Consider the following 27,684-nt stretch of genomic DNA (forward strand, 5'->3'; position numbering starts at 1 on the left):
GTTCCGGTTCTCCATACATCTTTTCTTTTGAGGTCAGCTACATTCATTAATCTCCATCCCATGGTCACTTGGGATAGAGTGAAGACACGCGCATCATGATTGGCAGCCAGGATCAGTGCCACCAGGTGAGAGACCACCTGAATACATGACACTTCTATTTGCCTTGTTTTAAACAGTATTACACTAAGGGTGCACCCCTGTCTTCTTCTGTGTGTCCACTTTTGCTTTATTTGGAGCCATCCACCTACCAGTGGACTCACTGCCTCCTTCCCAGGTTCTACACTCATATTGAAAAATAGAGACACCAGATTGACAGACAATCTATCTCAACGGGGCAATTCACCCAATCCCTCACTTCTCCCATTCTTACACTGCCTTTTCTCTGTTTCATAGTCCCTCTTGACACAGAGATAAGGCCTACCAGCCAATTATTGGTTAATCGGTGAGTTACCACTGCAGCCAATGATTGGCTGAACTGCCAAGCACCAAATACACAATCAAAAGAATAGTCAGACCAATAGTCAGAGCAAAGTCACAAGCAGAGGGCGCTGCAGTACCAAATCAGAAGGCAAAGGATAGTCAGAAAATGAAGCAGTGGGAAGGCAATTCAAATTCAGAGACACACAGGTAAGTTACCAAATAACTGGCAAGGTAATCCAGCGCCAAGGAAGTTTTGAAGCTGGCTATGGGACAACAGAGGAAAACCATTGAATGTTTTAACCCATGTCTGCCTCTCAGTCCACCAATTAACTCTTTTAGCTGTATGTATTGGTAAAAATTGCACATTATATGTAGTTTTAAAGAAACACCCCCTTTTAACCCCCCCTCCCCTTCAATTTCATTAGAACTTCCCCTTGTTTTCTTTCTGGCCGGCTGTGTTTGGCTCGATCAGATCATTTAGCGTGTGATGGGTGTGTGATGTAGGTGTTCTGTCCTGCCTGGATTTTGCCTTGCTCCTTCGGTGCACCGTGTTCTTTGTTAAGGTGTTAAATCTCTGGTGTCAGCCAATGTGCTGCAGTGATTGACAGGTGACCGCTGTGATATTTGCACCAGACGTGACCTGTGAAACACTCGCCGGAGCTGTAATTTCTGACTATAAGCTCTTATTTATTACTGTTGACTTTTCTCCTTTTTCTAACTCGAAACGTTCACCATTAGGCCATTATTATTCCCCATCTATTATGTCTGTTTTCAATTTGACATCCCACGAAACCCCCACCCTAGTCCTCCAATACCCCTGTATTATTTGTCCAGGCAAAGTCAAAAACTGCAAATGACATAACAGATAGATACTTGATAGACAGAAAGCTAGATAGAGAGATAGAGAGATAGAAAGAAAAATTAAAACAATTCAGCTGCACCAGTTAAGAAATGCAAATGTTTGATATGATGTCACTTCCTTGAGAAAGGCTCCAGTTATGGAAGCTGAAACGTAGCACTTTTGGAATAAAAGAATTCCTTTTTCACAAGAACTTGGAGTGCCACAATTTTTTGATTTTTAGATAGAGAGATAGATAGAGATAATAGATAGATATGAGATAGATATGAGATAGATGGATATGAGATAGATAGATATGAGATAGATATGAGATAGATAGATAGATAGATAGATAGATACATAGGAGATACAGAGATATGAGATAGATAGATAGATAGATAGATAGATATGAGATAGATAGATAGATAGATATGAGATAGATAGATGGATAGATAGGAGATTAGGAGATAGATAGATGGATAGATATGAGATAGATAGATAGATAGATAGATAGATAGATAGATAGATAGATAGATAGATATGAGATAGATAGATATGAGATAGAAAGATAGATATGAGATAGATAGATATGAGATAGATAGATAGATATGAGATAGATAGATAGATGGATAGATATGAGATAGATATATATGAGATAGATAGATATGAGATAGATAGATATGAGATAGATAGATAGATAGATAGATAGATAGATAGATATGAGATAGATAGATAGATATGAGATAGATAGATAATAGATAGATAGATAGATAGATATGAGATAGATAGATAGATATGAGATAGATAGATAGATAGATAGATATGAGATAGATAGATAGATAGATAGATAGATAGATATGAGATAGATAGATAATAGATAGATAGATAGATAGATAGATATGAGATAGATAGATAGATAGATAGATAGGAGATAGATAGATATGAGATATATAGATAGATACCTGTATGCCAGGTGGATGTAGAGGGGGCGATGCCAGGCTATGCAGTGGGCTGGCATGGGATGTAGCTGTCCTGCTGCCTATGCCCTGCGCCTATTCTACACTGCATCACACACTAGTACAAGTAGCACCAGCATATGATAAATGACCCCATGGACAGGGCTACATTTATGCAAAGGCTGGGAACTGCGACTTTCCCTTCATTCTGTCAGTGGAGCAGGGGCGTTGCTAGGGTGGTAAAAGATTCGGGGCACGGGCCCCAATACATATCTAGCGCTCTTACAGTAATGCCCCCTCCTGTACATAACCCCCTCACTTGTGGCTGTGCCAATAACAAGGTTACTTCTAGTATATACAGCTACAGAGAACACAGGAGAAATCCCTACTTTTTCCCTCCAGTGACTGCAGGTGACGTCTCCTCCATCTTCTCCATTAGGCATCACCACATCTTATGTTCCTCATTGTTCCTACATCTTGGTTCCCTGGCAGTGTTATCCTGGTGCTGCCCCTAACAATCTCCCCAAATACTTCACACGTTTGTCTTGCATTTAAACAAAACCAGGTGCGTGTTACCCATCACTTGTGTATTACTGGAAAAGCAAATGAGATCAAACCGAGGCCTGTCCTAGTGCCATGTGTGAACACGCTCCAAGAAATGTCCCCCACACAGCCCCCCGCACAGTAGGTAACGTGCCCCACACGGCCCCCCAGTGAGTAATTTGCCCACACAGCCCCCCCCCCCAGAAAGTAATGTGCCCACATACTGTCGCCCAGTAAGTAATGTGCCCACACACTGTCCCCCACTAAGTAATGTGCCCCACACACTGTCCCCCACTAAGTAATGTGCCCCACACACTGTCCCCCGCAGCCCCCTCTAAAAAGTTCCCCCCAGTCATAAGTAATGTCCTCCTAAGTCCCCCATGTCCTCATAGCCCTCCTTTAATGTCCCCAGCCACAAGTAATGTCCTCCACAGCTTCCTCCCTATGTCCTCATAGCCCCCTGTAATGCCCCCAGCTTCAAGTAATGTGCCCCACAGTCCCCCCCCCCAAAAAAAAACCCCTGTAATGATATCTGCAGCTCCCATGTCCCCCACAGCCCTCCCTTCCCAGGTACTCTTAGCTTCCTGTAATGGCCGCCACAGTCTCCTCAATGTGCCCTCTCCCCCTCCACTGTATCATTAAAAAAAACAAACATACTCACCCAAGTCTTCTCTCTCTCTTCCATCTGTCTTCTCGCAGCACTGAGGCGCGGTGACATCATCACCCGGCGTCTCCTGCTCCTGGCAGCTGTAGTGAGCTGCTTGAAGCAGGAGACGCTGTGAGATCGCGTCTCCTGCTCCCTGTAGTGGAGAACAGAGCCGGCCGCTCTGTTCTCCACTACAGTGCTGAGGAAATGCGCCTGGACACCGGGACATTCGGGGCACGGGCCAAAAGATCCGGGGCACGGGCCCCGGATCTTTTGACCTAGTGACGCCCCTGCAGTGGAGGTAGGTGCCGGGCCCTGCAGTAGGCCAGCGAGGGGTGTTGCAGCATCGCCTTTAGGTTAGGCCACTATACTGCGCCAGGTTGGAGCCTCCTGATGTTCCTAAAAGGAAAACATGCGGATAGATAAGTAAGTAGATGGATAATTGACAGATGCATCGTCTCATGCTCTCTTCATGCGGCCTATTTTAGCTCTTACATTGTGGATCTGCCTAGTAAGAACCAAGGGACCAAAAACTTTCCCCTCCAACATGCCTCGGGTCCAAACATGGCAGCATGCGCTACTCATGTGTCCCCAGACACTCATCTATAGGAAATCTACCCTCAAAATTCATCATGATAAACCAGGGAAACTTACTGATAGAAGGGGGAGACAGTGTAACTGCCTGTGAAGCTACAGCACAGAGGGGCTCTGATAACACCCCCCCAGAGCCCTTCAAACTCATTAGCATAATAAGGAAAGTTGATTTCAGAAGAAAGGAGGCCAAGGATGACAAATATAAGAAGATGACCACAGTCCCGGTGCCGGGATCTATGAGTAATGTCCCTGGTTTGTCACAATGGATTTTGATTGTAGATTTCCCTTAAAGATACCCCCAGTATTTACGCGGTTTTCCAATTTTCAATGGAATTTAGCATTTTAGAAAAACAAAACTTGAGTTATTTTTCCTCAAATGTATGTGGCCACATCTTATGTAATCCTAATTGGACCATTGGAAGGTAATTGATGTTACAGAAGCAGAATTTTTACCAATATTATATATATTTTTTTTACAGTTTTTTAAATTTTTACCTTTTTTTTTAACTTTTTACTTTTTTTAACTAAAAAAAAAAAAAAAAAAAAAGGAAGAAAATAAATTGAAATGACTTTGCGGTGGGATCAGGAAGTTAATCATAAAACAACTCTCCCTGGAATCTGTCAATATTTTTCTAATGTTACATTTAACCAATTTATAAGAAATATGTATTTTTCTCCCGTTTTCTTTCCCAGAACAAAGTCTGTGGTCTGTGTGGAAACTTTGATGGAATTGAAAACAACGATTTGATGAGTAGTAATAATCAGGTGGAAAATAACCCCAGTAACTTTGGAAATTCTTGGAAAGTGAAACCTTATTGTGCCGATGTTGCAATAGTGAGTATAAAGAACACATGATTGCGGTTTTACAACAGTGTTTCATGTAATAATGAGATAAATATCCCATGCCCCTCCCACGAGGATCTTTTAATAAGTAATAAAGAAGTACACTAATAAGAAAGTACTTTTGTCATGCTCCACCCCCTTAAGGGATATTTTGATGAATTTTGATAAAGAACAATTATATTGATAAAGAACAAAGATATTTCCTGTTTCATGCTCCACCCATGAGGAACTTTTAATAGGTGATAATGAAGTACAAACAAGGACATTCCCTGTTTTATGTTCAGCCCCTGAGGATGTTTTGATGAATATGAATAAAAACCACTAATAAGATATTTACTGTGTCAAGTGCTAACCACAAGGATCTTATGATGATTAGTAATGAGGTACATGAATGAGAGAGCCCTTGGGCCATGCTCCACCCTTGTGGACTTGATGATAAATAACAAGAAATTCCCAGTATCATGTTCCACTCCTGAGGATCTTTTGATGAGTTGTAATAAAGAAAACTAATAAGATTTTTTCATGTGTCATGTGCCACCCACAAGGATCCCAAATGAGGATCTTATGGTGAGTAGTAATAAAAAACACAATGGGGGTCATTTACTAAGGGCCCGAATCGCGTTTTTGCGGCGGGTTACCCGAATATTTCCGATGTGCGTAGATTTTCCCTGAATTGCCCCGGGACGTGAATGGGACGGAAATCGGGGGCATGGCCGAACGAAAACCTGACGGATTCGGAGAAACCGCTGCGTTTAAAAACAAAAAAGGGTCGCTGGACACGCGCTTACCTACACCCGGCAATGGATCGTGAACTCCGGCGGACCTCGGCGGACTTCAGTGCAGCAGCGACACCTGGTGGACGTCAGAGGAACTGCCTTAGTGAATCGCCGGAAGACCCGAATCCACCGCAGAGAACACGCCGCTGGATTGCGAATGAAGTACTCTAATGACAGAGCCCTTATTTCATATATTAATCCCTTGAGGATCTTTGTATGAGTTGCAATAAAGAACACTTACAATTTATTGTGTCATGCTCCACCCATAATGATCTTTGATTAAGTAGTAATGAAGTACTTTGATGAAAATTTCCCTTTGTCATGCTAAGCCCTTAAAGATATTTTCATAAATCGTTATAATAAACACTAAAAAGATTTAAAGATTAAAAGATTTTTTGCTTCATGCTCCACCCCTGAAGATCTTTTTATTAGTAGTAATAAACAACACTAAGACAGTGTCCCATGTGTCATGTTCCACCGTTGAGGATCTTTTAATGAGTAGCAATGAAGTTCTTTAGTGAAATATTTGTCATGCTAGGCCCTTAAAATATTATTTTGATTCCTTTTCCACCCTTGAGGATATTTTGAAGAGTAGTAATAAAGAACACCTATGAGATGTTCCCTGTGCCATGCTCCACCCTTGAGGATCTTTTAAATGAGTAGCAATTAAATACTCTAGGGAAAGATTCACTTCGTCAAGCTTAGGCCTCGAGGATCTTTTCATAGATGTTAATAAAAAACTCTAAAAATATATACTTTTGTTTCCTTTTTTACCCCTAAGGATGTTTTGAAGAGTAGTAATAGATACCACTTATAAGATTTCCCCTGTGTCATGCTCCACCCCTGAGGATCTTTTGAAGAGTAGTAATAGAGAACACTTATAAGATGTTCCCTGTGTCATGCTCCACCCCTGAGGATCTTTTGAAGAGTAGTAATAGAGAACACTTATAAGATGTTCCCTGTGTCATGCTCCACCCCTGAGGATCTTTTGAAGAGTAGTAATAGAGAACACTTATAAGATGTTCCCTGTGCCATGCTCCACCCTTGAGGATCTTTTAATGAGCAGTAATAAAGTGCTCTAGTAAAACATTCCCTTTTTCATCCTCCACTCTTGAGGATTTTTAAAATTAGTAATATTGAAGTACTCTAATGAAAGATTTGCTTTGCTATGCCAGACCCTTGAGGACCTTATCATAAGTTGTAATAAAAGCCACTAAAAAATATTTTTATTTCATCCCTGAGGATCTTGTGATGAGTAGGAACAAAGAACACTAATAAGATATTCCATGTACTATGCTCCACCCCCAAGGATCTTTCAATAAGTATTAATACAGAACAAAAATGAATGGTATCCCGTGCATGCTCCACCCCCGAGGACCTGTGTTATTGTTTAATTATGTAATTTTTCTGTTCTTTGTACTGTATATTTAAATGACAAGATATGAACAATTCTATTGGGTACAGATCACCGCCATCACCAGTATGCCACTGTGTCAAGGCAATGCCCTTAAACAAGCAGCGGTGGAAAATGCCTGTGATATTCTGTGGGATGAAATCTTTAAAGATTGTCATAAATTGGTAAGTGTTGGAACCTATTATGATATCTGGATGTATGTATACTAAAAGCGTATATACTGTATATAAGGCATGATGTCATGGTATATAGCTTTATGAATGGGGATTTGTGTAGGTAGGTACCCGGACTTTGAATTGTTTTTTGTTTTACATTTTTTAAAACAGGTGGATCCAGTGCACTACCATGAAGTCTGCACGCATGATACATGTATCTGTGAATCCATTGGTGACTGCGCATGCTTCTGTGACTCTATAGCAGCCTACGCCCATGCATGCGCCCAGCACGGTGTTCATGTGCAATGGAGGTCATCGCGCTTTTGCCGTAAGTAAAAAAGTATTAAGTAGTATCCTTGTGCTGAGATATTAGCTGCGAGCATACAAGGGTATTTAGATCAGCGCCCCTAGTGGTGGGTCATGTAAATGCAATACATCTGGTGGTCCTGCTGATAACAATTGTATCCTCTGACCACAGCCCAGAGTTGTGAAGAGAAGAATGTGAGAGAGCTGGACTATGTCTGTGAATGGAGATACAACAGTTGTGCACCAGCTTGTCCAGTGACCTGCCAGCACCCTGAACCTACACATTGTCCCCTAAAATGTGTGGAAGGCTGCCATGCACACTGCCCCCCTGGTGAGTTATGTGTTATTGTATCCCTTTAATATAATATTCATTGCCTATTGTTAGTAGTGATGTAGTGATGGGTCAGTCTTATCTATATAGAGGTCATAGTACAGGGAGGGGGAGGAGATAAGCTGTGACATCATCTATTGTCAGTAGTGATGTAATGATGGGTCAGTCTTATCTATATAGAGGTCATTGTACAGGGAGGGGAGGAGATAAGCTGTGACATCATCTATTGTCAGTAGTGATGTAATAATGGGTCAGTGTTATCTATATAGAGGTCATTGTACAGGGAGGAGGAGGAGATAAGCTGTGACATCATCTATTGTCAGTAGTGATGTAATGATGGGTCAGTGTTATCTATATAGAGGTCATTGTACAGGAGGGGGAAGAGATAAGCTGTGACATCATCTATTGTCAGTAGTGATGTAATGATGGGTCAGTGTTATCTATATAGAGGTCATTGTACAGGGAGGAGGAGGAGATAAGCTGTGACATCATCTATTGTCAGTAGTGATGTAATGATGGGTCAGTGTTATCTATATAGAGGTCATTGTACAGGGAGGAGGAGATAAGCTGTGACATCATCCATTGTCAGTAGTGATGTAATGATGGGTCAGTGTTATCTATATAGAGGTCATTGTACAGGGAGGGGGAGGAGATAAGCTGTGACATCATCTATTGTCAGTAGTGATGTAATGATGGGTCAGTGTTATCTATATAGAGGTCATTGTACAGGGAGGGGGGAGGGATAAGCTGTGACATCATCTATTGTCAGTAGTGATGTAATGATGGGTCAGTGTTATCTATATAGAGGTTATTGTACAGGAGGGGGAGGAGATAAGCTGTGACATCATCTATTGTCAGTAGTGATGTAATGATGGGTCAGTGTTATCTATATAGAGGTCATTGTACAGGGAGGGGGGAGGGATAAGCTGTGACATCATCTATTGTCAGTAGTGATGTAATGATGGGTCAGTGTTATCTATATAGAGGTCATTGTACAGGAGGGGGAGGAGATAAGCTGTGACATCATCTATTGTCAGTAGTGATGTAATGATGGGTCAGTGTTATCTATATAGAGGTCATTGTACAGGGAGGGGGGAGGGATAAGCTGTGACATCATCTATTGTCAGTAGTGATGTAATGATGGGTCAGTGTTATCTATATAGAGGTCATTGTACAGGAGGGGGAGGAGATAAGCTGTGACATCATCTATTGTCAGTAGTGATGTAATGATGGGTCAGTGTTATCTATATAGAGGTCATTGTACAAGGAGGAGGAGGAGATAAGCTGTGACATCATCTATTGTCAGTAGTGATGTAATGATGGGTCAGTGTTATCTATATAGAGGTCATTGTACAGGGAGGGGGAGGGGATAAGCTGTGACATCATCTATTGTCAGTAGTGATGTAATGATGGGTCAGTGTTATCTATATAGAGGTCATTGTACAGGGAGGAGGAGGAGATAAGCTGTGACATCATCTATTGTCAGTAGTGATGTAATGATGGGTCAGTGTTATCTATATAGAGGTCATTGTACAGGGAGGGGAGGAGATAAGCTGTGACATCATCTATTGTCAGTAGTGATGTAATGATGGGTCAGTGTTATCTATATAGAGGTCATTGTACAGGGAGGGGGAGGGGATAAGCTGTGACATCATCTATTGTCAGTAGTGATGTAATGATGGGTCAGTGTTATCTATATAGAGGTCATTGTACAGGAGGGGGAGGAGATAAGCTGTGACATCATCTATTGTCAGTAGTGATATAATGATGGGTCAGTGTTATCTATATAGAGGACATTGTACAGGGAGGGGGAGGAGATAAGCTGTGACGTCATCTATTGTCAGTAGTGATGTAATGATGGGTCAGTGTTATCTATATAGAGGTCATTGTACAGGGAGGGGGAGGGAATAAGCTGTGACATCATCTATTGTCAGTAGTGATGTAATGATGGGTCAGTGTTATCTATATAGAGGTCATTGTACAGGGAGGGGAGGAGATAAGCTGTGACATCATCTATTGTCAGTAGTGATGTAATGATGGGTCAGTGTTATCTATATAGAGGACATTGTACAGGGAGGGGGAGGAGATAAGCTGTGACATCATCTATTGTCAGTAGTGATGTAATGATTGGTCAGTGTTATCTATATAGAGGTCATTATACAGGGAGGGGGAGGAGATAAGCTGTGACATCATCTATTGTCAGTAGTGATGTAATGATGGGTCAGTGTTATCTATATAGAGGTCATTGTACAGGGAGGGGGAGGAGATAAGCTGTGACATCATCTATTGTCAGTAGTGATGTAATGATGGGTCAGTGTTATCTATATAAAGGACATTGTACAGGGAGGGGGAGGGGATAAGCTGTGACATCATCTATTGTCAGTAGTGATGTAATGATGGGTCAGTGTTATCTATATAGAGGTCATTGTACAGGGAGGGGAGGAGATAAGCTGTGACATCATCTATTGTCAGTAGTGATGTAATGATGGGCCAGTGTTATCTATGTAGAGGTCATTGTACAGGGAGGAGGAGGAGATAAGCTGTGACATCATCTATTGTCAGTAGTAATGTAATGATGGGTCAGTGTTATCTATATAGAGGACATTGTACAGGGAGGAGGAGGAGATAAGCTGTGACATCATCTATTGTCAGTAGTAATGTAATGATGGGTCAGTGTTATCTATATAGAGGACATTGTACAGGGAGGGGAGGAGATAAGCTGTGACATCATCTATTGTCAGTAGTGATGTAATGATGGGTCAGTGTTATCTATATAGAAGTCATTGTACAGGGAGGGGAGGAGATAAGCAGTGACATCATCTATTGTCAGTAGTAATGTAATGATTGGTCAGTGTTATCTATATAGAGGTCATTGTACAGGGAGGAGGAGGAGATAAGCTGTGACATCATCTATTGTCAGTAGTAATGTAATGATGGGTCAGTGTTATCTATATAGAGGACATTGTACAGGGAGAAGGAGGAGATAAGGTGTGACATCATCTATTGTCAGTAGTGATGTAATGATGGGTCAGTGTTATCTATATAGAGGTCATTGTACAGGAGGGGGAGGAGATAAGCTGTGACATCATCTATTGTCAGTAGTGATGTAATGATGGGTCAGTGTTATCTATATAGAGGTCATTGTACAGGGAGGGGGGAGGGATAAGCTGTGACATCATCTATTGTCAGTAGTGATGTAATGATGGGTCAGTGTTATCTATATAGAGGTCATTGTACAGGAGGGGGAGGAGATAAGCTGTGACATCATCTATTGTCAGTAGTGATGTAATGATGGGTCAGTGTTATCTATATAGAGGTCATTGTACAAGGAGGAGGAGGAGATAAGCTGTGACATCATCTATTGTCAGTAGTGATGTAATGATGGGTCAGTGTTATCTATATAGAGGTCATTGTACAGGGAGGGGGAGGGGATAAGCTGTGACATCATCTATTGTCAGTAGTGATGTAATGATGGGTCAGTGTTATCTATATAGAGGTCATTGTACAGGGAGGAGGAGGAGATAAGCTGTGACATCATCTATTGTCAGTAGTGATGTAATGATGGGTCAGTGTTATCTATATAGAGGTCATTGTACAGGGAGGGGAGGAGATAAGCTGTGACATCATCTATTGTCAGTAGTGATGTAATGATGGGTCAGTGTTATCTATATAGAGGTCATTGTACAGGGAGGGGGAGGGGATAAGCTGTGACATCATCTATTGTCAGTAGTGATGTAATGATGGGTCAGTGTTATCTATATAGAGGTCATTGTACAGGAGGGGGAGGAGATAAGCTGTGACATCATCTATTGTCAGTAGTGATATAATGATGGGTCAGTGTTATCTATATAGAGGACATTGTACAGGGAGGGGGAGGAGATAAGCTGTGACGTCATCTATTGTCAGTAGTGATGTAATGATGGGTCAGTGTTATCTATATAGAGGTCATTGTACAGGGAGGGGGAGGGAATAAGCTGTGACATCATCTATTGTCAGTAGTGATGTAATGATGGGTCAGTGTTATCTATATAGAGGTCATTGTACAGGGAGGGGAGGAGATAAGCTGTGACATCATCTATTGTCAGTAGTGATGTAATGATGGGTCAGTGTTATCTATATAGAGGACATTGTACAGGGAGGGGGAGGAGATAAGCTGTGACATCATCTATTGTCAGTAGTGATGTAATGATTGGTCAGTGTTATCTATATAGAGGTCATTATACAGGGAGGGGGAGGAGATAAGCTGTGACATCATCTATTGTCAGTAGTGATGTAATGATGGGTCAGTGTTATCTATATAGAGGTCATTGTACAGGGAGGGGGAGGAGATAAGCTGTGACATCATCTATTGTCAGTAGTGATGTAATGATGGGTCAGTGTTATCTATATAAAGGACATTGTACAGGGAGGGGGAGGGGATAAGCTGTGACATCATCTATTGTCAGTAGTGATGTAATGATGGGTCAGTGTTATCTATATAGAGGTCATTGTACAGGGAGGGGAGGAGATAAGCTGTGACATCATCTATTGTCAGTAGTGATGTAATGATGGGCCAGTGTTATCTATGTAGAGGTCATTGTACAGGGAGGAGGAGGAGATAAGCTGTGACATCATCTATTGTCAGTAGTAATGTAATGATGGGTCAGTGTTATCTATATAGAGGACATTGTACAGGGAGGAGGAGGAGATAAGCTGTGACATCATCTATTGTCAGTAGTAATGTAATGATGGGTCAGTGTTATCTATATAGAGGACATTGTACAGGGAGGGGAGGAGATAAGCTGTGACATCATCTATTGTCAGTAGTGATGTAATGATGGGTCAGTGTTATCTATATAGAAGTCATTGTACAGGGAGGGGAGGAGATAAGCAGTGACATCATCTATTGTCAGTAGTAATGTAATGATTGGTCAGTGTTATCTATATAGAGGTCATTGTACAGGGAGGAGGAGGAGATAAGCTGTGACATCATCTATTGTCAGTAGTAATGTAATGATGGGTCAGTGTTATCTATATAGAGGACATTGTACAGGGAGAAGGAGGAGATAAGGTGTGACATCATCTATTGTCAGTAGTGATGTAATGATGGGTCAGTGTTATCTATATAGAAGTCATTGTACAGGGAGGGGAGGAGATAAGCAGTGACATCATCTATTGTCAGTAGTAATGTAATGATGGGTCAGTGTTATCTATATAGAGGTCATTGTACAGGGAGGAGGAGGAGATAAGCTGTGACATCATCTATTGTCAGTAGTGATGTAATGAAGGGTCAGTGTTAAAAATGTGTCTAAAATGTTATTAACCAGTATCCTGGTAGCAGAGAACTGTAAGGATGTTGTGTTTTGTGGTCGTTCCGCTATCAGCAACAATTGGAGGAACGGAATGAAATAATGTGTAACAGCCGGGCAGATGGTTATTTTAATAGGATGGATAACTATTGTTGGCTGAGATTTCAGAAAACAAATTCCAGCATCTATAAGAATTTGCAAATAACTTTTTTATAGGCCGGGGATGGAATGCTTTTAGAACTTATCTAACTTTTTTTTTACTCTTTTTTTTCTCTGTTCATTTTTTTTTGGTATAAATTGAATTTAAATTAGAATATTGAGAATATGGCTCATTTATATGACAAAAACCATAGGCACTTTTTTTTTAAGAGGTAGAGAATAGTCACATTTAGAGAAGTTTGAGTCTCACTTTATGCTATGCATCAATTTTACAGGCTTTGACAGATCAAGAACAGTGTTAGGTTCCATTCACACAGTGTGTGTGTGGACGTATATCCGTCCGCAAGTTTGCAGCCAGATATACTTTCCCATAGATGCCTAAGGCGACCTTGTGACAGTGGGGTGCCACGTGTGGCACCATACCGTACAGGAGAAATTGTTAGAGCATGCTCTATCTTTCCTAGTGTCTACGGAAGTGCAGCTCTCTTTGCTATGGAGAGGGAGGGGCTCCTCCTCTCAAACGCGCCAACATGTGCTCCGGGCGAGCATACGTCGATGTGAATGTAATCCTAAAGCTGTTCTCCAGTGATATACAAGTAAGTGTATAGCCACAGGATTAGATCTAACTTTCTGATCGGTGGGGGTCTCATTGATGGGATCCCACAGATCAAGAGAGCGGTGGTCCCTTGTACCTCCGATATACCATGAGATGAAGGGATGGAGACCCGCATGGATCACAAGAATGGGGATCCATTGTACAGCCATCAAACCCAAAGATGAAGAGAGCAGCCACTCGCGCATACGCCAGCTGCTCTCTGTCAGCGCCATTCATATCAATAGAATACTTGGCACATGTACGACCGTCCACTCTCTTCATTTCAGGGTTCAACTGTTCTACAACAGACCCTCATTCTAGCGATCCATGGGGGTCCCATTACTTCATCTTGTGGTACGACAGAGATACAACGGACTTCCATTCTCCTAACCTCCTCCCATCACTGAGACCCCCAGCGATCAGCAAGCTAGCCCCTATCCCGTGGTTAGGTGCTAACTTGTATATCATTGGAAAGCCCTTTTAAATTAAACCTAAAAGGGGAAGTAAACCCTTAATTAATTAAATAGGGAACTCTACTCCCAATGGAAGTTGCAAGCAGCAGTTGTTAGACGCCTTGTGATAGAAAAGCAATGGATTGAGGGTATCACCTCTTGAAAATCGGTGTGAGTTACCCCGTTGGGAATGTTTTAAATTGACTAACAAAATATGCAAATTCCGTAAATTTTTGCACATCCCAATATCACACCGAGCCAACGAGGTTATAAAATTTATATCATACAGTCTCAAATTTAGCCCTAGTTATCATCCTGCATGAGTCCGCCTCTGTCTCAACTATGATGGCTGTCTTATAAATCTAAAAAAGAGCGGCCATCAAGTAGTTAAATGTATAAGTAAACTGTAAAACGATAGTCAAAGGTAAAAGGACAAACAAAGGAAAAACATTGATAAGTTTTACCCGCAATACCATGCCAAGCCTCCTGGTGTGCTGTTACACAAGTCAAATAGACCATAATACTCTAGTCTGCCACCTAATGGTAGAAATGAAGCATTTTACTATATATTCTGATTCATACCACTCCAGTAATGCAGCTTTTGTCTCAGCCATCTAAATCTTGTAGGATCTGGCTTTTACCGTCCCCTGTGCATCTTATTGCTAATTAGGGCTATTTGTAGGTTCTATGTAAGTTTCAAAGAATGTCACTCAACTTTATGGTGAAGACGATCCCTTAATCCTCCTGATTGTTCTGTCATATAGATAAAATCCTGAATGAGGTGACGGGATCATGTATTGACCTGCAAGACTGTCCCGTGTGTGTGGTTGAAGGACGCCGAATTCCGCATGGAAAGTACATTTTCTTGAACCAAGATGATCCCGCACTTTGCCGGCAATGGTATTATTATTAATATTACTGTTATTTTTTGTCTTCTTGTTATTCCAAAAATGATTCCAAAAATATCCCTTTAAAAAAAATACAAAAAATATGGTGGTAAGTTGTTTCAGATTAAATCAAATCAAAAGACGAGAGGGCACTGTCTCCGCCTGGAGAAAACAAGGTTTAATCACCAGAGGCAACAGGGCTTTTTTACTATGAGAACTGTCAATCTGTAGAATAGCCTGCCTCAGGCGCTGGTCACAGCAGGGACAGCAGAGAGCTTCAAGAAGGGTCTAGATGCCTTTTTACACCTAAATAACATTGATTGTTATGCTATATAGGATTGTTTCCCCTAAATCCCTTCCTCATCCAATCCCTTCCCTTCCTTGGTTGAACTTGATGGACAAGTGTCTTTTTTCAACCGTATAAACTATGAAACTATGAAAAACTTTATGTTTTTGGCCCGAATCACGTTAATTGTTGAACATAACCCCATTCCAAATCTCCTGCGGAGTCTATTCCAAGAAACATACTTGGATTTTTGGATCCATAAAATGTAAGGAAGTTTAGACTGACCCATCAGAGTACCCAAGGTCTGGTGGGCCAAGATTCTGATACATAATGATGGGCCATAAAGCTTTGTCTTAAGAGATGTTTCACAAATATAAATTATTAATTGGTCCTATTGGTGATGGTTCCTACACTATTGAGATACACAGGTCCCCCCATCCATCAATAATATTCCTCCGCTTTAAAAGGTTTTCCACTTTTGTCAGAGTGGTTCCCTGATGGGATCCCCAATGTTCATCTTAATTTGTTTGGAAATCAAGAACGTGTTCAATAATTAATGGTTTGTTCATAGAACCCAGAGTGAGATCTTATCTTTCGATCCACTCTACGCTATGACTAATACAAAAAGATTTAGACTCCCAGTACATCTTGGGTCCTCCAGATCGAGACATTGGTTTGGTTGAACTTGATGGACGTGTATGGACAATGACTCTATGATTTTAGTAGCCACTCTAAGTTGTTCTAATAAAAAAAAACTTCCAGTGTCCCAGAACACATTGGTTCCTCTAAAGTGTGAGGTGGGCTTTGTTGCCACTCTACATTGTGGCTAATACACAAAATATCTAGACTCCCAGTACCTGTTGGGTTCTCCAGAGTGAGATATGGGGGCAGATTTACTTACCCGGTCCAGTTGCGATCCGTCTCGGGGTATGTGAGTGCTATTTTTGCGGCACAATTTTTTAAAAAAATTCAGCGGCTTTTCTGAATCCGTCGGGTTTTCCGAAGGCCACGCCCCCCCCATTTCTGTCGCGTGAAAGCCGGCGCCGATGCGCCACAATCCGATCGCGTGCGCCAAAATCCCGGGGCAATTCAGGGCAAATCGGAAAAATTCAGGAAACCCGGCGGAAAACCGCGATTCGGACCCTTAGTAAATGTGCTCCACGGTCTTTGAAGCCACTCTACACTGTGGCTAATACAACAGCCAGTTGACTAGACTCCCAGTAGATTTTGGGTCCTCCAGAGTGAGACACAATCTTTGTAGCCACTTTACATTGTGAGTAAAAAATCTAGTGTCCTAGAACACATTGGGGCAGATTTACTTACCCAGTCCATTTGCGATCCAGCGGCGGGTTCTCCGACGCTGATTCGGGTCTTCTGGCGATTCACTAAGGTAGTGCGCCCGATGTCCACCAGGTGTCGCTTCTGCGCTGAAGTTCGTCGGAGTTCACTGGAGTTCACCAAGCTATCCTGGTTGCAGGTAAGCGCGTGTCGAGCGACACATTTTTAAAAAAAATACGGGGATTTTTCCTAATCCGTCGGGTTTTCCGACGGCTACGCCCCCGATTTCCGTCGCGTGCATGCCGGCGCCGATGCTCCACAATCCGATCGCGTGCGCCAAAACCCCGGGGCAATTCGGCGCAAATCGGTAATTTTCGGGAAACCCAACGAAAAAACGTGATTCGGGCCCTTAGTAAATGACACCCAATGGGTCCTCCAAAGTGCATGGTGGGCTTTGTAGACACTATTCACTGTGGCTAATACATAAGCATCTAGACCCCAAAACATGTTGGGTCTTTTAGGGTGAGACACAATCTTTGTAGCCACTCTACATTGTCAATAATAAAAAAAGAAACTCTAGTGTCCCAGACCACCTTAGGTCCTCCAAAATGTGAGGTGGGCTTTGTAGCCACTCTACATTGTGGCTAATACAAAAATACCTAGACTCCCAGTACATATTGTGTCCCCCAGAGTGATAAATGGTCTTTGTAGACACTCTATGCTGTGAATTGTACAAAATCTGGACTCCCAGTACATATCGGGTCCTCCAGAGTGAGACATGATCTTTGGAGCCATTCTACATTCTTACTAATAAAGAAAATCTATAAACATATATAAAACAATAAAAGCAACCCTTTACCCAAAAAATAAAATTTGACTATACATCGGATAAGTATAGTCAACATACACAGCACCCTCATTTTGCTTCTGGTGCTTCAATTGCTTGTTTAGTTCACCCATCATCCTAAATGGCTACAAACATCTTAAGGGAAACTGTTTTAGAGTCGCGGACTGTCTTTTGGGTAGAACGTTCCACTCGGAACTCGGAAAAATATTTTATGAATTTCTTTTTGTTTTGTTTTTTTAAGTTATTGTGAAAAACAAACTCTAAAGTGCAGCCCTTGTGAGGAACATTCAACAATAACAACAATCTCACCAACTATGGAACCAGAACGTACCCCAGACGAATCAACTCCGGAGCCCGAAGAAGAAGAAGAAGGAACAGTTGCCCCTGGGACGTATAACTGTGAGAAGGCCATGGATTTGGTTTTTCTGGTGGATGGTTCCTCAAAACTTTCCAAAACTGATTTTGTAACCGTAAAAGATTTTATCGTCAGTATTATGGAAAAAATACGAATCTCACAGAAAAGAATTCGAGTCTGTGTCGTCCAGTACAACTCTACACACACACCCAAATTATTCAGCCTTAATGAACGACGCAAACTCTCCGACCTGGTTGCCAAAGTCCAAAATATGAAGTACATGGGAAGTCCAACATCTTCTGCTGCTGAGGCCATTAAATTTACAAATTCATATGTGTTTGACTTGGCCAAGAGGGACAATGCCCCAAAAATGATCCTTTTGCTAACAGCATCCAAAAGTTCAAAGAGCTTGTCGACTATAAGACTTGGAATAAAAAAGCGTAAAGTCACTTTGATTCCAATCGGAATAGGTCCTCACGTTGACATGGGTGACATCGAATTTATTAAAAAGCAGTCACCGATGAACCAGCCATTCCTAGTGCCCAAAGTGGAGGACTTAATAGCTCGAAAGGATGAAATAATTGACTACTTATGTGACCTAGTACCAGAACCAACAGTTCAAGCGCATAAAACACCACCCAAAACTCAAACAGAGCCTTCAAGAGTGATAGCGACCCCTACATCAGAGCCTTCAAGAACAACACCCACCACCATACCAACCCAAGCCCCAATAACTCCTGATAGAGAACTAACAATTGCTTTTGAAGGTTCTATGGACATTGAGAAGATCAAGATCTTCCTTGAAGAATTGATTGAGAAAATGGATATCGGGGAAGAAACCATTCATATTACAATCATCCAGTATTCGTTCACAATCACAGTTGAATACACCTTCACGGGGAGACTACAGAAACAGGATGTTATAAAAAAGATTAGACAAATTCAATACAGAGGTGGAAATGCCACCAACACCGGAGAAGCTATCCGATATATCAGTCAACACACCATGAAGAAAGACTATGAAAGTAGGGAGGCACCTCCTCACTTGGTGTATATGATACAAGAAAATCCACCTACTGATATCATAAGAAAAGAGGAAAACATCAATGTTTTCCCTATAGCGGTTGGTCCTGCTCCCATTAAAGAGTTGGATATTTTTGGGCATCAAAGAGTTTTTCCAAATTATGACCAATTGTCAAGTATAACAGAGGAGATCCTCACGGGCTGTTGTTCGAGCATCAACGTTCCAACTCTTGTCCCCATAGGTAAGAATTCAGAGTTAATTGGGCAAATCAAATCAAAATATTCTGGGGGTTCACCCTTTGTCATCCTCTAGGTCAGTGATGGCAAACTTTTTAGATACCGAGTGCCCAAACTACATCCAAAACCCACATATTTTTCACAACGTGCCGATGCGACAATTTAAACAGTAACTTATTACTCTGTCACATGTTTAAATTGTATAGGCACCTGAGGACACCAATACAGTAGAAAGAAGGAGAAGAAGTTTGGATTATCATTGTAGCTTCCTTCCAGGGTGCTGGGCTGCCTAGGACAGCAAGAGGCCTTGCTTCCTGTCTGGCGGAGTCTGCGGTGGGGTGATTGTGCAGGTGCCCATAGACAGGGCTCTGAGTGCCACCTCTGGCACCCGTGCCATAGGTTCGCCACCACTGCTCTAGGTAACTGACCCTACTAGTTTCGAAATTAGGTCATATTTTGCTGTATCTCTGGCGTTCAGTTAAGGTTAGGGTCTTTTCCAGGCCAGACCAAAACTGCATAGATAGATGTTATGGTACTTGTATGAAGACAACCTTTAGCAAGTCCTATTATTAGAGACATTCAAAGCAAGAAAGTCTTAGTTTGGTGGAAATAGGTAAAAATAATTATAGAAATTGATTTGGGTTAAATTAATGATAGTTTTACCGTAGTTTCTTCTTAGCACTTAAGGTATATTTTATTTCCTACAATGTATTATTATCGATTATATCGCATTGTTCTGCTTTTCTTTCCCTTGTAAGTCCCGTGCATGAAACCGATGGATGTCATATTCATTCTGGACAGCGGGATGAATGTGAAAGAATCAGAATTTGAGTATATGAAAACCTTTGTGAAGAATTTTATTAAAAAAGCACATATTGGTAAGAATGCAAATCTATAAGTCTATAAATCATGTATCTATTCTATCCATTTCTTAACTATCTTTCTATTTATATACCCGACCTCATGCAAATTAAACATTTTATTATCCTCTTTTATCCTTTTTTTATTATTTTAAGGTCCCGATGCAACTCAAGTTGCCGTTCTTCAATATGGATGGGCACCTACCATGGAGGTGGCATGGTCCGACCCTCAGGACAAAATAAGTCTTCTCAAAGCTGTTGAAAATATGCAGAAAATGGGAGAAGGATCTGGCAAAATTGGTAATAAATTGTATAAAGTATATTAAATATTGCTTATTTTCCAAATGTATGCAATCAAGAAATGCACTATTAAATTTGGTCTAGTAGGCATATCAGGCGGTACCTACTTAATTTTTTTTCTTTATATTTCAGGAGACGCATTGAATTTTGCAGTTCAAAGTGCGGTATCAGGAATCCATGGATCAAGGCCTCTTGCTTCTAAAATCGTGGTCATCATCGTAGCAGACAAGTCTTCAGGTCAAGTGGATTATGCGGCCACCTTCGCATCTTCAAACAGTAATTTTACCATTTTAATATTAAATGGGGATTTCAGTGAATTTTCCACTTGGACCATGATGAATGAATTTAAAGCGGTCCAGTTCTTGTTTTTGGGGGCATTATCAAGTTCATCTAGGCAATGAAATTTACTAATTATATTACCCATGGCCAAGGGTTTTATAAGATGGAGCCATGGCAAATAGCGGAGCTCATTATTATGAGTTTTAATTAGATCACTTTTAACCAACCCTATGGGGCAAATTTTCTTACCCGTCCCGTTGTGTCTGCCGATCCGGAATCTTCGACAAGCATTCGGAACTGTCGTGATTCACTTACAGTGTGCACAGATTTCTTGAATGTGCTGCTTCCCCGCTGAGTTTTGCCGGAGTTCACCTTTTTCTTCCCGGTATATGTGAGTGCTGATCTTGCGGCAGAATTAGAATTTTAAATTCTGTGGTTTGTCCGAATCAGTCCGGTTGTCCGACGACCACGCCCCCCGATTTGTGTCGCATGAAAGCCGACGCCGATGCACCAAAATCCGATCATGTGCACCAAAAACCCCTGTGCAATTCAGGGAAACCCGATGGAAATGCGTCTGACGGACCCTTAGTAAATGTACCCCTATATCTTTAGATTGGTTGGCGTTCATATATCAACAGTTAACCTACAGATTTTTTTTGTTTTTTTTTTCAATACAAAAATATCACAACGCATTTGTATTTCAGTGGTATCAGTCTTTCCCATCGGCGTTGGATCCCAGTATGATGATGACGAACTGCTAAAGCTCGCTGGACCGTCTGGAAACCACAAAATCACAAAAGTGCAACTTTTTGAAGATCTGCCTACCATGTTGCTCCTACGTGATGACTTCATCAACAAACTTTGCACTGGTAAATCTATTTACTATTCGTCGAAAACTGTGTCCTGTCCCGGGACTCCAGAATTGGAGAGATATTCCCTAACAAATTACTCATTCACTTCTATGATGGGAGGTGTTCTAGATGGAAAAAGCCACTGCCAGACAACTGTGGATGACCAGCAGTAAACACAAATGATTGGGCATGATGATTTTTTTTTTTTTAATCCAAAATCTGTCAAAGGAATGACCGTAAGCAAACATTTCATAGACTTTAGATGGTTGTCCAGTCTGATATCACAAGGTTTGGCCGACCTAAGTATGTTTGTTGTCACCTAAAAGCTATTGTGCTCTCCTTACTATTGACTCATATAGGGCACCCTTGTTATGTCTAGTATATTGAAATAAGAATTATTACATAATAATTATTATTTTATTTATTCTATTAAGCAAATCGATTTTTTTAGAATTTTATTTTGTAGTTATTCCCAATTGATTCTCTCTTTCAGATTTTGTCAAGGTCTGCATCGATGAGGATGGAAAAGCAAGAAAGGTACATCTGGTTTATTTTCAGATATTTTACATTGTGAAATCCTGACCCTTTAAGGTCTTTTCATTTGATCTATTTATCATGATTTTCCCCGTCCTTCTCCATAGGAGCTAAAGGATAGATATTGAGGAGCTAATTCTCCTGATATTGAGGAGCTGATCCTCCTGATCCACATACACAATACAAACTCTTAGGCAATGTTCAGTGGGAAAACTTATGTAACGTAGATCTCTTCCACTGTGTTCTCCATCTCTTCGATGGCATAGGTAGCGCCCTTTTAAGTCACGGTCAAAAATATAATTTCACTACAATATGGCATTGTAATTTGGGAACCAAGTGAGGTAAGGTCAAGAGATACTACAAAGTAGAGAACAATGGACTGTATTTGTGTTTGTATGTAAGACCTTGGGGTCCCTGTGTGTCTATGTGTCATTGTGTGGATTTCCTTTGGTGCTCTATTGTAAGCGTCTGTATAAAATCAGACTGATATAATTTAGGATTTATCCATATTTTGGGCTCAGTCCAATTCGTACATGATATCGGTGTCAGATTGGCCCACCGGATCCCATTGACTCCGCGGTAACTTACTGAACTTCACACATACAGCTGAAGACAACATAACTTGGAGGCTAGGAATTTTCTAGTGGACCCAAGGGATTCCAGACTGACACTGCGACATATGTTTCCGCAATTTGCTTCAATTGCCATTAAATTTACCGAATTCTCCCCATATTTGCCATTAGCCTGGTGATAGGTGGACTCTACTAGACTCCTGTCACATAGTCACATGTCTGGAAGGTGGCATAACCAAACTAAGTAACACTGGAGTAGACTGTACGAAGCTTCCACAACCGATCTGTGAAAACGACCTACCGGCAATAAAGATCAAGGAGAAGTGTGGATGTCGATGGGTGTGCCCATGTAAGTCTTCGTTTTTAATATTGAGACATTTTTTATACCCTATGAGGGAGTCCATTGTTCTGGACCTTCGTTCCTGAGGACCCGCTCTGTCCTACATTACAGAATAGATATAGATTTGTTTGAATAGATAATGTGTAATTCCTGATTTCTCCTGTGGGGGCACTGTAGGTAATTGACACCCTTACTTCCAGGATTTTTTATAGTAGTACAGTAGAGTGTAAGACCCAAAAAGGATCGTCCTAGGCTTTTTGACATGGTCCAATGCCAGATATTTTTTTGTTTCCACTCCTCAGGTATATGTAAGGGAAGCTCCAGCCGACACATTGTAACATTTGATGGGCTCAATTTTAAGCTCCTCGGAAATTGCTCCTATGTGTTGTTTAATGATAAGAAGAACAATCTGGAAGTCATCCTGCAGAATGGTGACTGTGGATCCTCGAGTGGTCAGACCTGCATGGACTCAGTGAGCGTCAAGTACAATGGAGACACCGTCAAGTTATCGCACAATATGCAGGTAAGTGCACAACCCTTCTGTTTCCGTTGTGTTCTTGTCTGTTCATGGAAATCTCAAGATTGTTCAATGCATTAGATTGACAACCCATAGATTTTGGTGCAATACCTAATTTCTCCAACGGGGGTGCTTCAGGGAAATTGACATTGATATTCCATCTACTATACATTAAAACTCTCATGCTTTGAAGGACCCATCGTGTCATCTATTACACAGACCATCCATCAATCAATTAAATGAGCTCCCCCTAGTGGAGTCTACAGGCAAACTATAGACAGGAAATGGGAAACGCGCTTCAGTGTTGCCCCCCCCCCCCTCCTTCAAAAGCCCCATAGCAGTAGGGATTTAATAAACAATCCAATTCCAAAAATTGGAAGAGCTACAAGTGGCCATTCCTCGAAGGGTGCATCTCTTCCAAGGGTTGGGCTTAAATTTTAAGATAGACCTCCTTTTATACCTCTCATTAAAGAGACACTACATAGACCCTCTACAATGCCCTTCAGTACATTCCCTTTATTGTACTACAAAGAGCCAGCTTTTAAACTCATCAGTTTATCTAATACAAAGCTAAAAATACTACATAGACATGTAGTAAAATAATCATGAACCTGGTATCCTGTAGTCACCACCAGAGGGAGCCCAACTGTTTATTGAATACTGTATTAGCATAAGGTACCAATGTATAAACCATCTACTGGATGTGCCTGGGCTCCCTCTAGTGTTGACTATAGGCATATACAATTTTAGCATTTCGCTTTAGGTCTTTGCAGGGAAAAAACTGAGGTCTGGTTGTGACAAGGAGATAAAGTATTTGAACTATTTGAGAAAAAAATAGTGTACAAAAATAAGTCCAATAATGCCTTTAAAAATGCCTTTAAAAAATTAAGAACTTAGTTGCTTGTAGTCACCACTAGAGGGAGCCTAGGAGTTTCATGCATACTGTCTTACCATAGAGAACAATGTAGAAACAGTCTACAGCAATCTCCTGATCTCTCTCTAGTGGTGATCAAAATCACCAAGAATTTACTTTTTATCTTTGTCGGGATTTGTAGTTCCGTATTAGGAAAATAGGGTCTATTTTTGCAACAGAAAGACAGAATAATAACCTATTTACATAAAATATGTTATATTCATAAAAATCCCTTATTATATTGAGATATTTTCTTGTGGAATACTAATGCTCCTTGGAGGCCGTGTAGCCACAGCACCCAATATAACATCCTTCTTGCTGACTTCTCCCCGACCTCTGGCAGGATGACTGCAGCGTGTGAGTAATCTCCAGAGAACAATGATCCACGCTGAAAAACATCCCAAACAGCAAGAACAGAACTGCTTAGAAAGCGCTATAGAAAACATCGCTTTACAACTGCGACTGAGATTAGATGGATTATTGCCAGATTCTACACGCTCTCCTACACTTACATGTCTGTTTGACAATTATATTTTGCTTTGGCTTTTGTATTATTGGTGGATTAAGCTTCTTTTTTCTCTAGATTTTAAACAAATTCCACTTTCAGTTGCAAATCAACAACTCCCAGCATAGGTAGTCAGGGCATGATGGGAGAAACGCAATGGGGCAGATTTACTTACCCGGTCCTGTTGCGATCCCGCGGTGCGTTGTCCAATGAGGATTCGGATCTGCCGCGATTCACTAAGCTTGTGCGGCCGTGTTCCTGCATCCGTCGCTTCCGCGCTGAGGTCCGCCGGAGTTCACCCGGTGCATGTGAGTGCTTGATCTTGCGACACAAATCCTTTTTTAAATTCCGTGGTTTGTCCGAATCCATCGGGTTGTCCGACGGCCCCGTCCCCCCCGATTTCTGTCGCGTTCAAGCCGGTGCCAATGCGGCAAAATCCGATCACGTGCGCCAAAATCCAGGGGCAATTCTGCGCAAAATGGAAATCGTGGCTAAGGAGTTACTGGTGGAGGACTCTAGCATTTCCTCAAAATTTCAACAAAGTTCTAGCGAACATTCGCTTTTACAAATGTGCAATTTGTGATTTGATTCTGCACCAGAATTATTCTTCTGTTCTGTGCTCATCCAATAGTTGTAAACCAGTTTGGTACGGATGTTCTTTCAAGGATACCTTCAGACTCTAGATCATCACCGTTACGACAGATGTAGCTTAAGATGAGTTCCTCCTTTTAAAAGAGCAATTCCACATTAAGTAGACAAATTCTTGTCTCATCAAAATATTTGGAGGAACAATTAAAATCCCCTTAAATATGTTGTGAGATTCCTTGTAATAAGATGGGCATCTTCTCCAAGACCTTCATGATCTTGAGTGATTCCAGTTCCTCATTGGAAGTATGAACCACTTTGAGCTCTTTCTCTGAAAACTTCCACAACCATAAATGAAAAACAGGGTGGTAGGACCTCAATAAGTCAAAAACCAAATTACTTTATCTTCTTCTTCATGACTCTTAGGTCTCTGTCAATGGCGAGATGGTTCAAGTACCTTACAACAACACTTTCGAAGTGGGTATTTATGGAGCCATCATGCACAATATCAAAATCCCAGATATTGGCTTTGTCTTTTCATTTACGCCAACAAACAATGAATTTATACTCGAGAACGTCCCACATGGTTTCTCCACAAAAACATCAGGACTTTGTGGTAAGTTATCTGGTTCTTTGGTTTTCCCACCATATGGGATTATAGAGTCTTAATAGTCTTTCTTGGACAAATTACCCTCTGTAGCTTCCCTTAACATATTGGTTTCCGTTTGCTCTTTCTACAGGAATATGTGATCTCAACCCAGTCAATGACTTCACCCTCAAAGACGGATCGGTAACGAGAGACAGCAGCAAATTTGTTAAGGAGTGGACCGTGGTCGACGAGCTTGGAAGAACCTGTGAAACCAAACTGGATGACGCGTGTAGCCAATCTCCAAGCAATCAGTGTAACATTCTGCTTTCCAAAACCTTCGAGCAATGCCACCCCAAGATCCAGCCGAGTGATTATTTTAAGTTGTGTCAGGAGACCAGCTGCCACGGCCAGGATCCCTGCGAGATCATTGCAAGTTATGGCCACCTCTGCCGGCTCCATGGAGTGTGCATAGACTGGAGGTCTACAGACGTGTGCCGTAAGTCTGAATATACTGCTGTTAGATCTCACATAAGTGTAAAGTATATAGGGTGTACCCAAATCTTATGGAGTGCCTAGACAACTGCTCTATATATCACACATAAAAACTTCCTCAGATATTTGGTAAACTGAAACACTTACCAAAGACTTTGCTCTATTATGGGAACTTATCAATGTGCACCCTCAATGAGACAAGGGTCGAATATAACATTATGAAGTCCTCTTTTGGGGCAGCATTTCAGCATCCATAACATCCATCCTTGTAATTTCTATCCTCGCTTTGAAAGTTTGGTTAAAGGGGTAGGTTGTTTCATTTCAAACGCTTATTTTATAAAAAGGTAATTTTGGGTTAGTCTCCTGTTTAAAAATGTGCACGTAAAGGAGTTTGTTAGTGCTTAGTCGGAGTTTGCTACACAATACAGAGAGTCAACAGAATTGTGTTGCTGTATATTAAAGGTGCACCAAAAAAAAAAGAGGGTGCGCACTTCTCGAGCAGTGCAGGGGCGCCAGATAATTTTAGAAGCTTCACCAATATTCGATAAGCCGCCACACCCTGAACATTCGAAAGGCAAACTGAACTTTTGATAAATTAGGGCAAATGACCGGAGAAGAGAAAATCAAATTCGACTAAGTGGAAGTCGATCTGAATTTAATGTTTTCAAATTTGGCTTCTAAATCTAAATTCTTGAAACAAAATTTCCTAGCTATATTTCCCAGTATAGGAAATTTACTGGCTGGGATGTTGTAGAAGGCGTGACCAACCTTCTGGAGTTTCCAGCTTGGGTTCCTGAACCCGGACACGGTGAGAGGAATAGGACAAGATTGGAGCTTCGTGGCAAGACCAGGAGATTGTGGAAGCACTAGCTGACCGCTTGGAACCCTTTCCAGCCAAAGTAGACACCCTACTTGAGCCACTACTTCCTCTCCCAGACTTCTAGGAAGAGTTTTGCCCTTCAAATTCGCCCTGAGAACTACAGGTCTACTTCACCACTAGGAGAACCCTATCCCCAAAGCCAAGTCAGGGCTCCACAGGGGCTGCTACTATTTGATATCCTCCTGCTCTTGGCAGAAATTCTGCAGGAATCAAGATAAAATACCAGGCTTTGCCGAAT

General features: G+C 41.4%; 1 protein-coding gene across 1 annotated transcript in view; it reads left to right on the forward strand.

Annotated features, from left to right (window-relative positions):
- Positions 1–27,684, forward strand: part of VWF (von Willebrand factor) — a 114,107-nt gene that overhangs the window by 47,282 nt on the left and 39,141 nt on the right. The window contains exons 23-37 of the mRNA XM_072145387.1: positions 4,691–4,831; positions 7,081–7,194; positions 7,357–7,513; positions 7,664–7,822; positions 15,081–15,216; positions 17,856–19,234; positions 19,988–20,107; positions 20,246–20,389; positions 20,522–20,665; positions 21,373–21,537; positions 22,013–22,056; positions 22,797–22,974; positions 23,268–23,488; positions 25,912–26,101; positions 26,226–26,570. Coding sequence (XP_072001488.1) covers positions 4,691–4,831; positions 7,081–7,194; positions 7,357–7,513; positions 7,664–7,822; positions 15,081–15,216; positions 17,856–19,234; positions 19,988–20,107; positions 20,246–20,389; positions 20,522–20,665; positions 21,373–21,537; positions 22,013–22,056; positions 22,797–22,974; positions 23,268–23,488; positions 25,912–26,101; positions 26,226–26,570 — 3,637 coding nt within the window. The remainder of the gene's footprint in view (positions 1–4,690; positions 4,832–7,080; positions 7,195–7,356; positions 7,514–7,663; positions 7,823–15,080; positions 15,217–17,855; positions 19,235–19,987; positions 20,108–20,245; positions 20,390–20,521; positions 20,666–21,372; positions 21,538–22,012; positions 22,057–22,796; positions 22,975–23,267; positions 23,489–25,911; positions 26,102–26,225; positions 26,571–27,684) is intronic.

Source organism: Engystomops pustulosus, chromosome 4, assembly GCF_040894005.1.
Source record: "Engystomops pustulosus chromosome 4, aEngPut4.maternal, whole genome shotgun sequence".
NCBI lineage: Eukaryota > Metazoa > Chordata > Amphibia > Anura > Leptodactylidae > Engystomops > Engystomops pustulosus.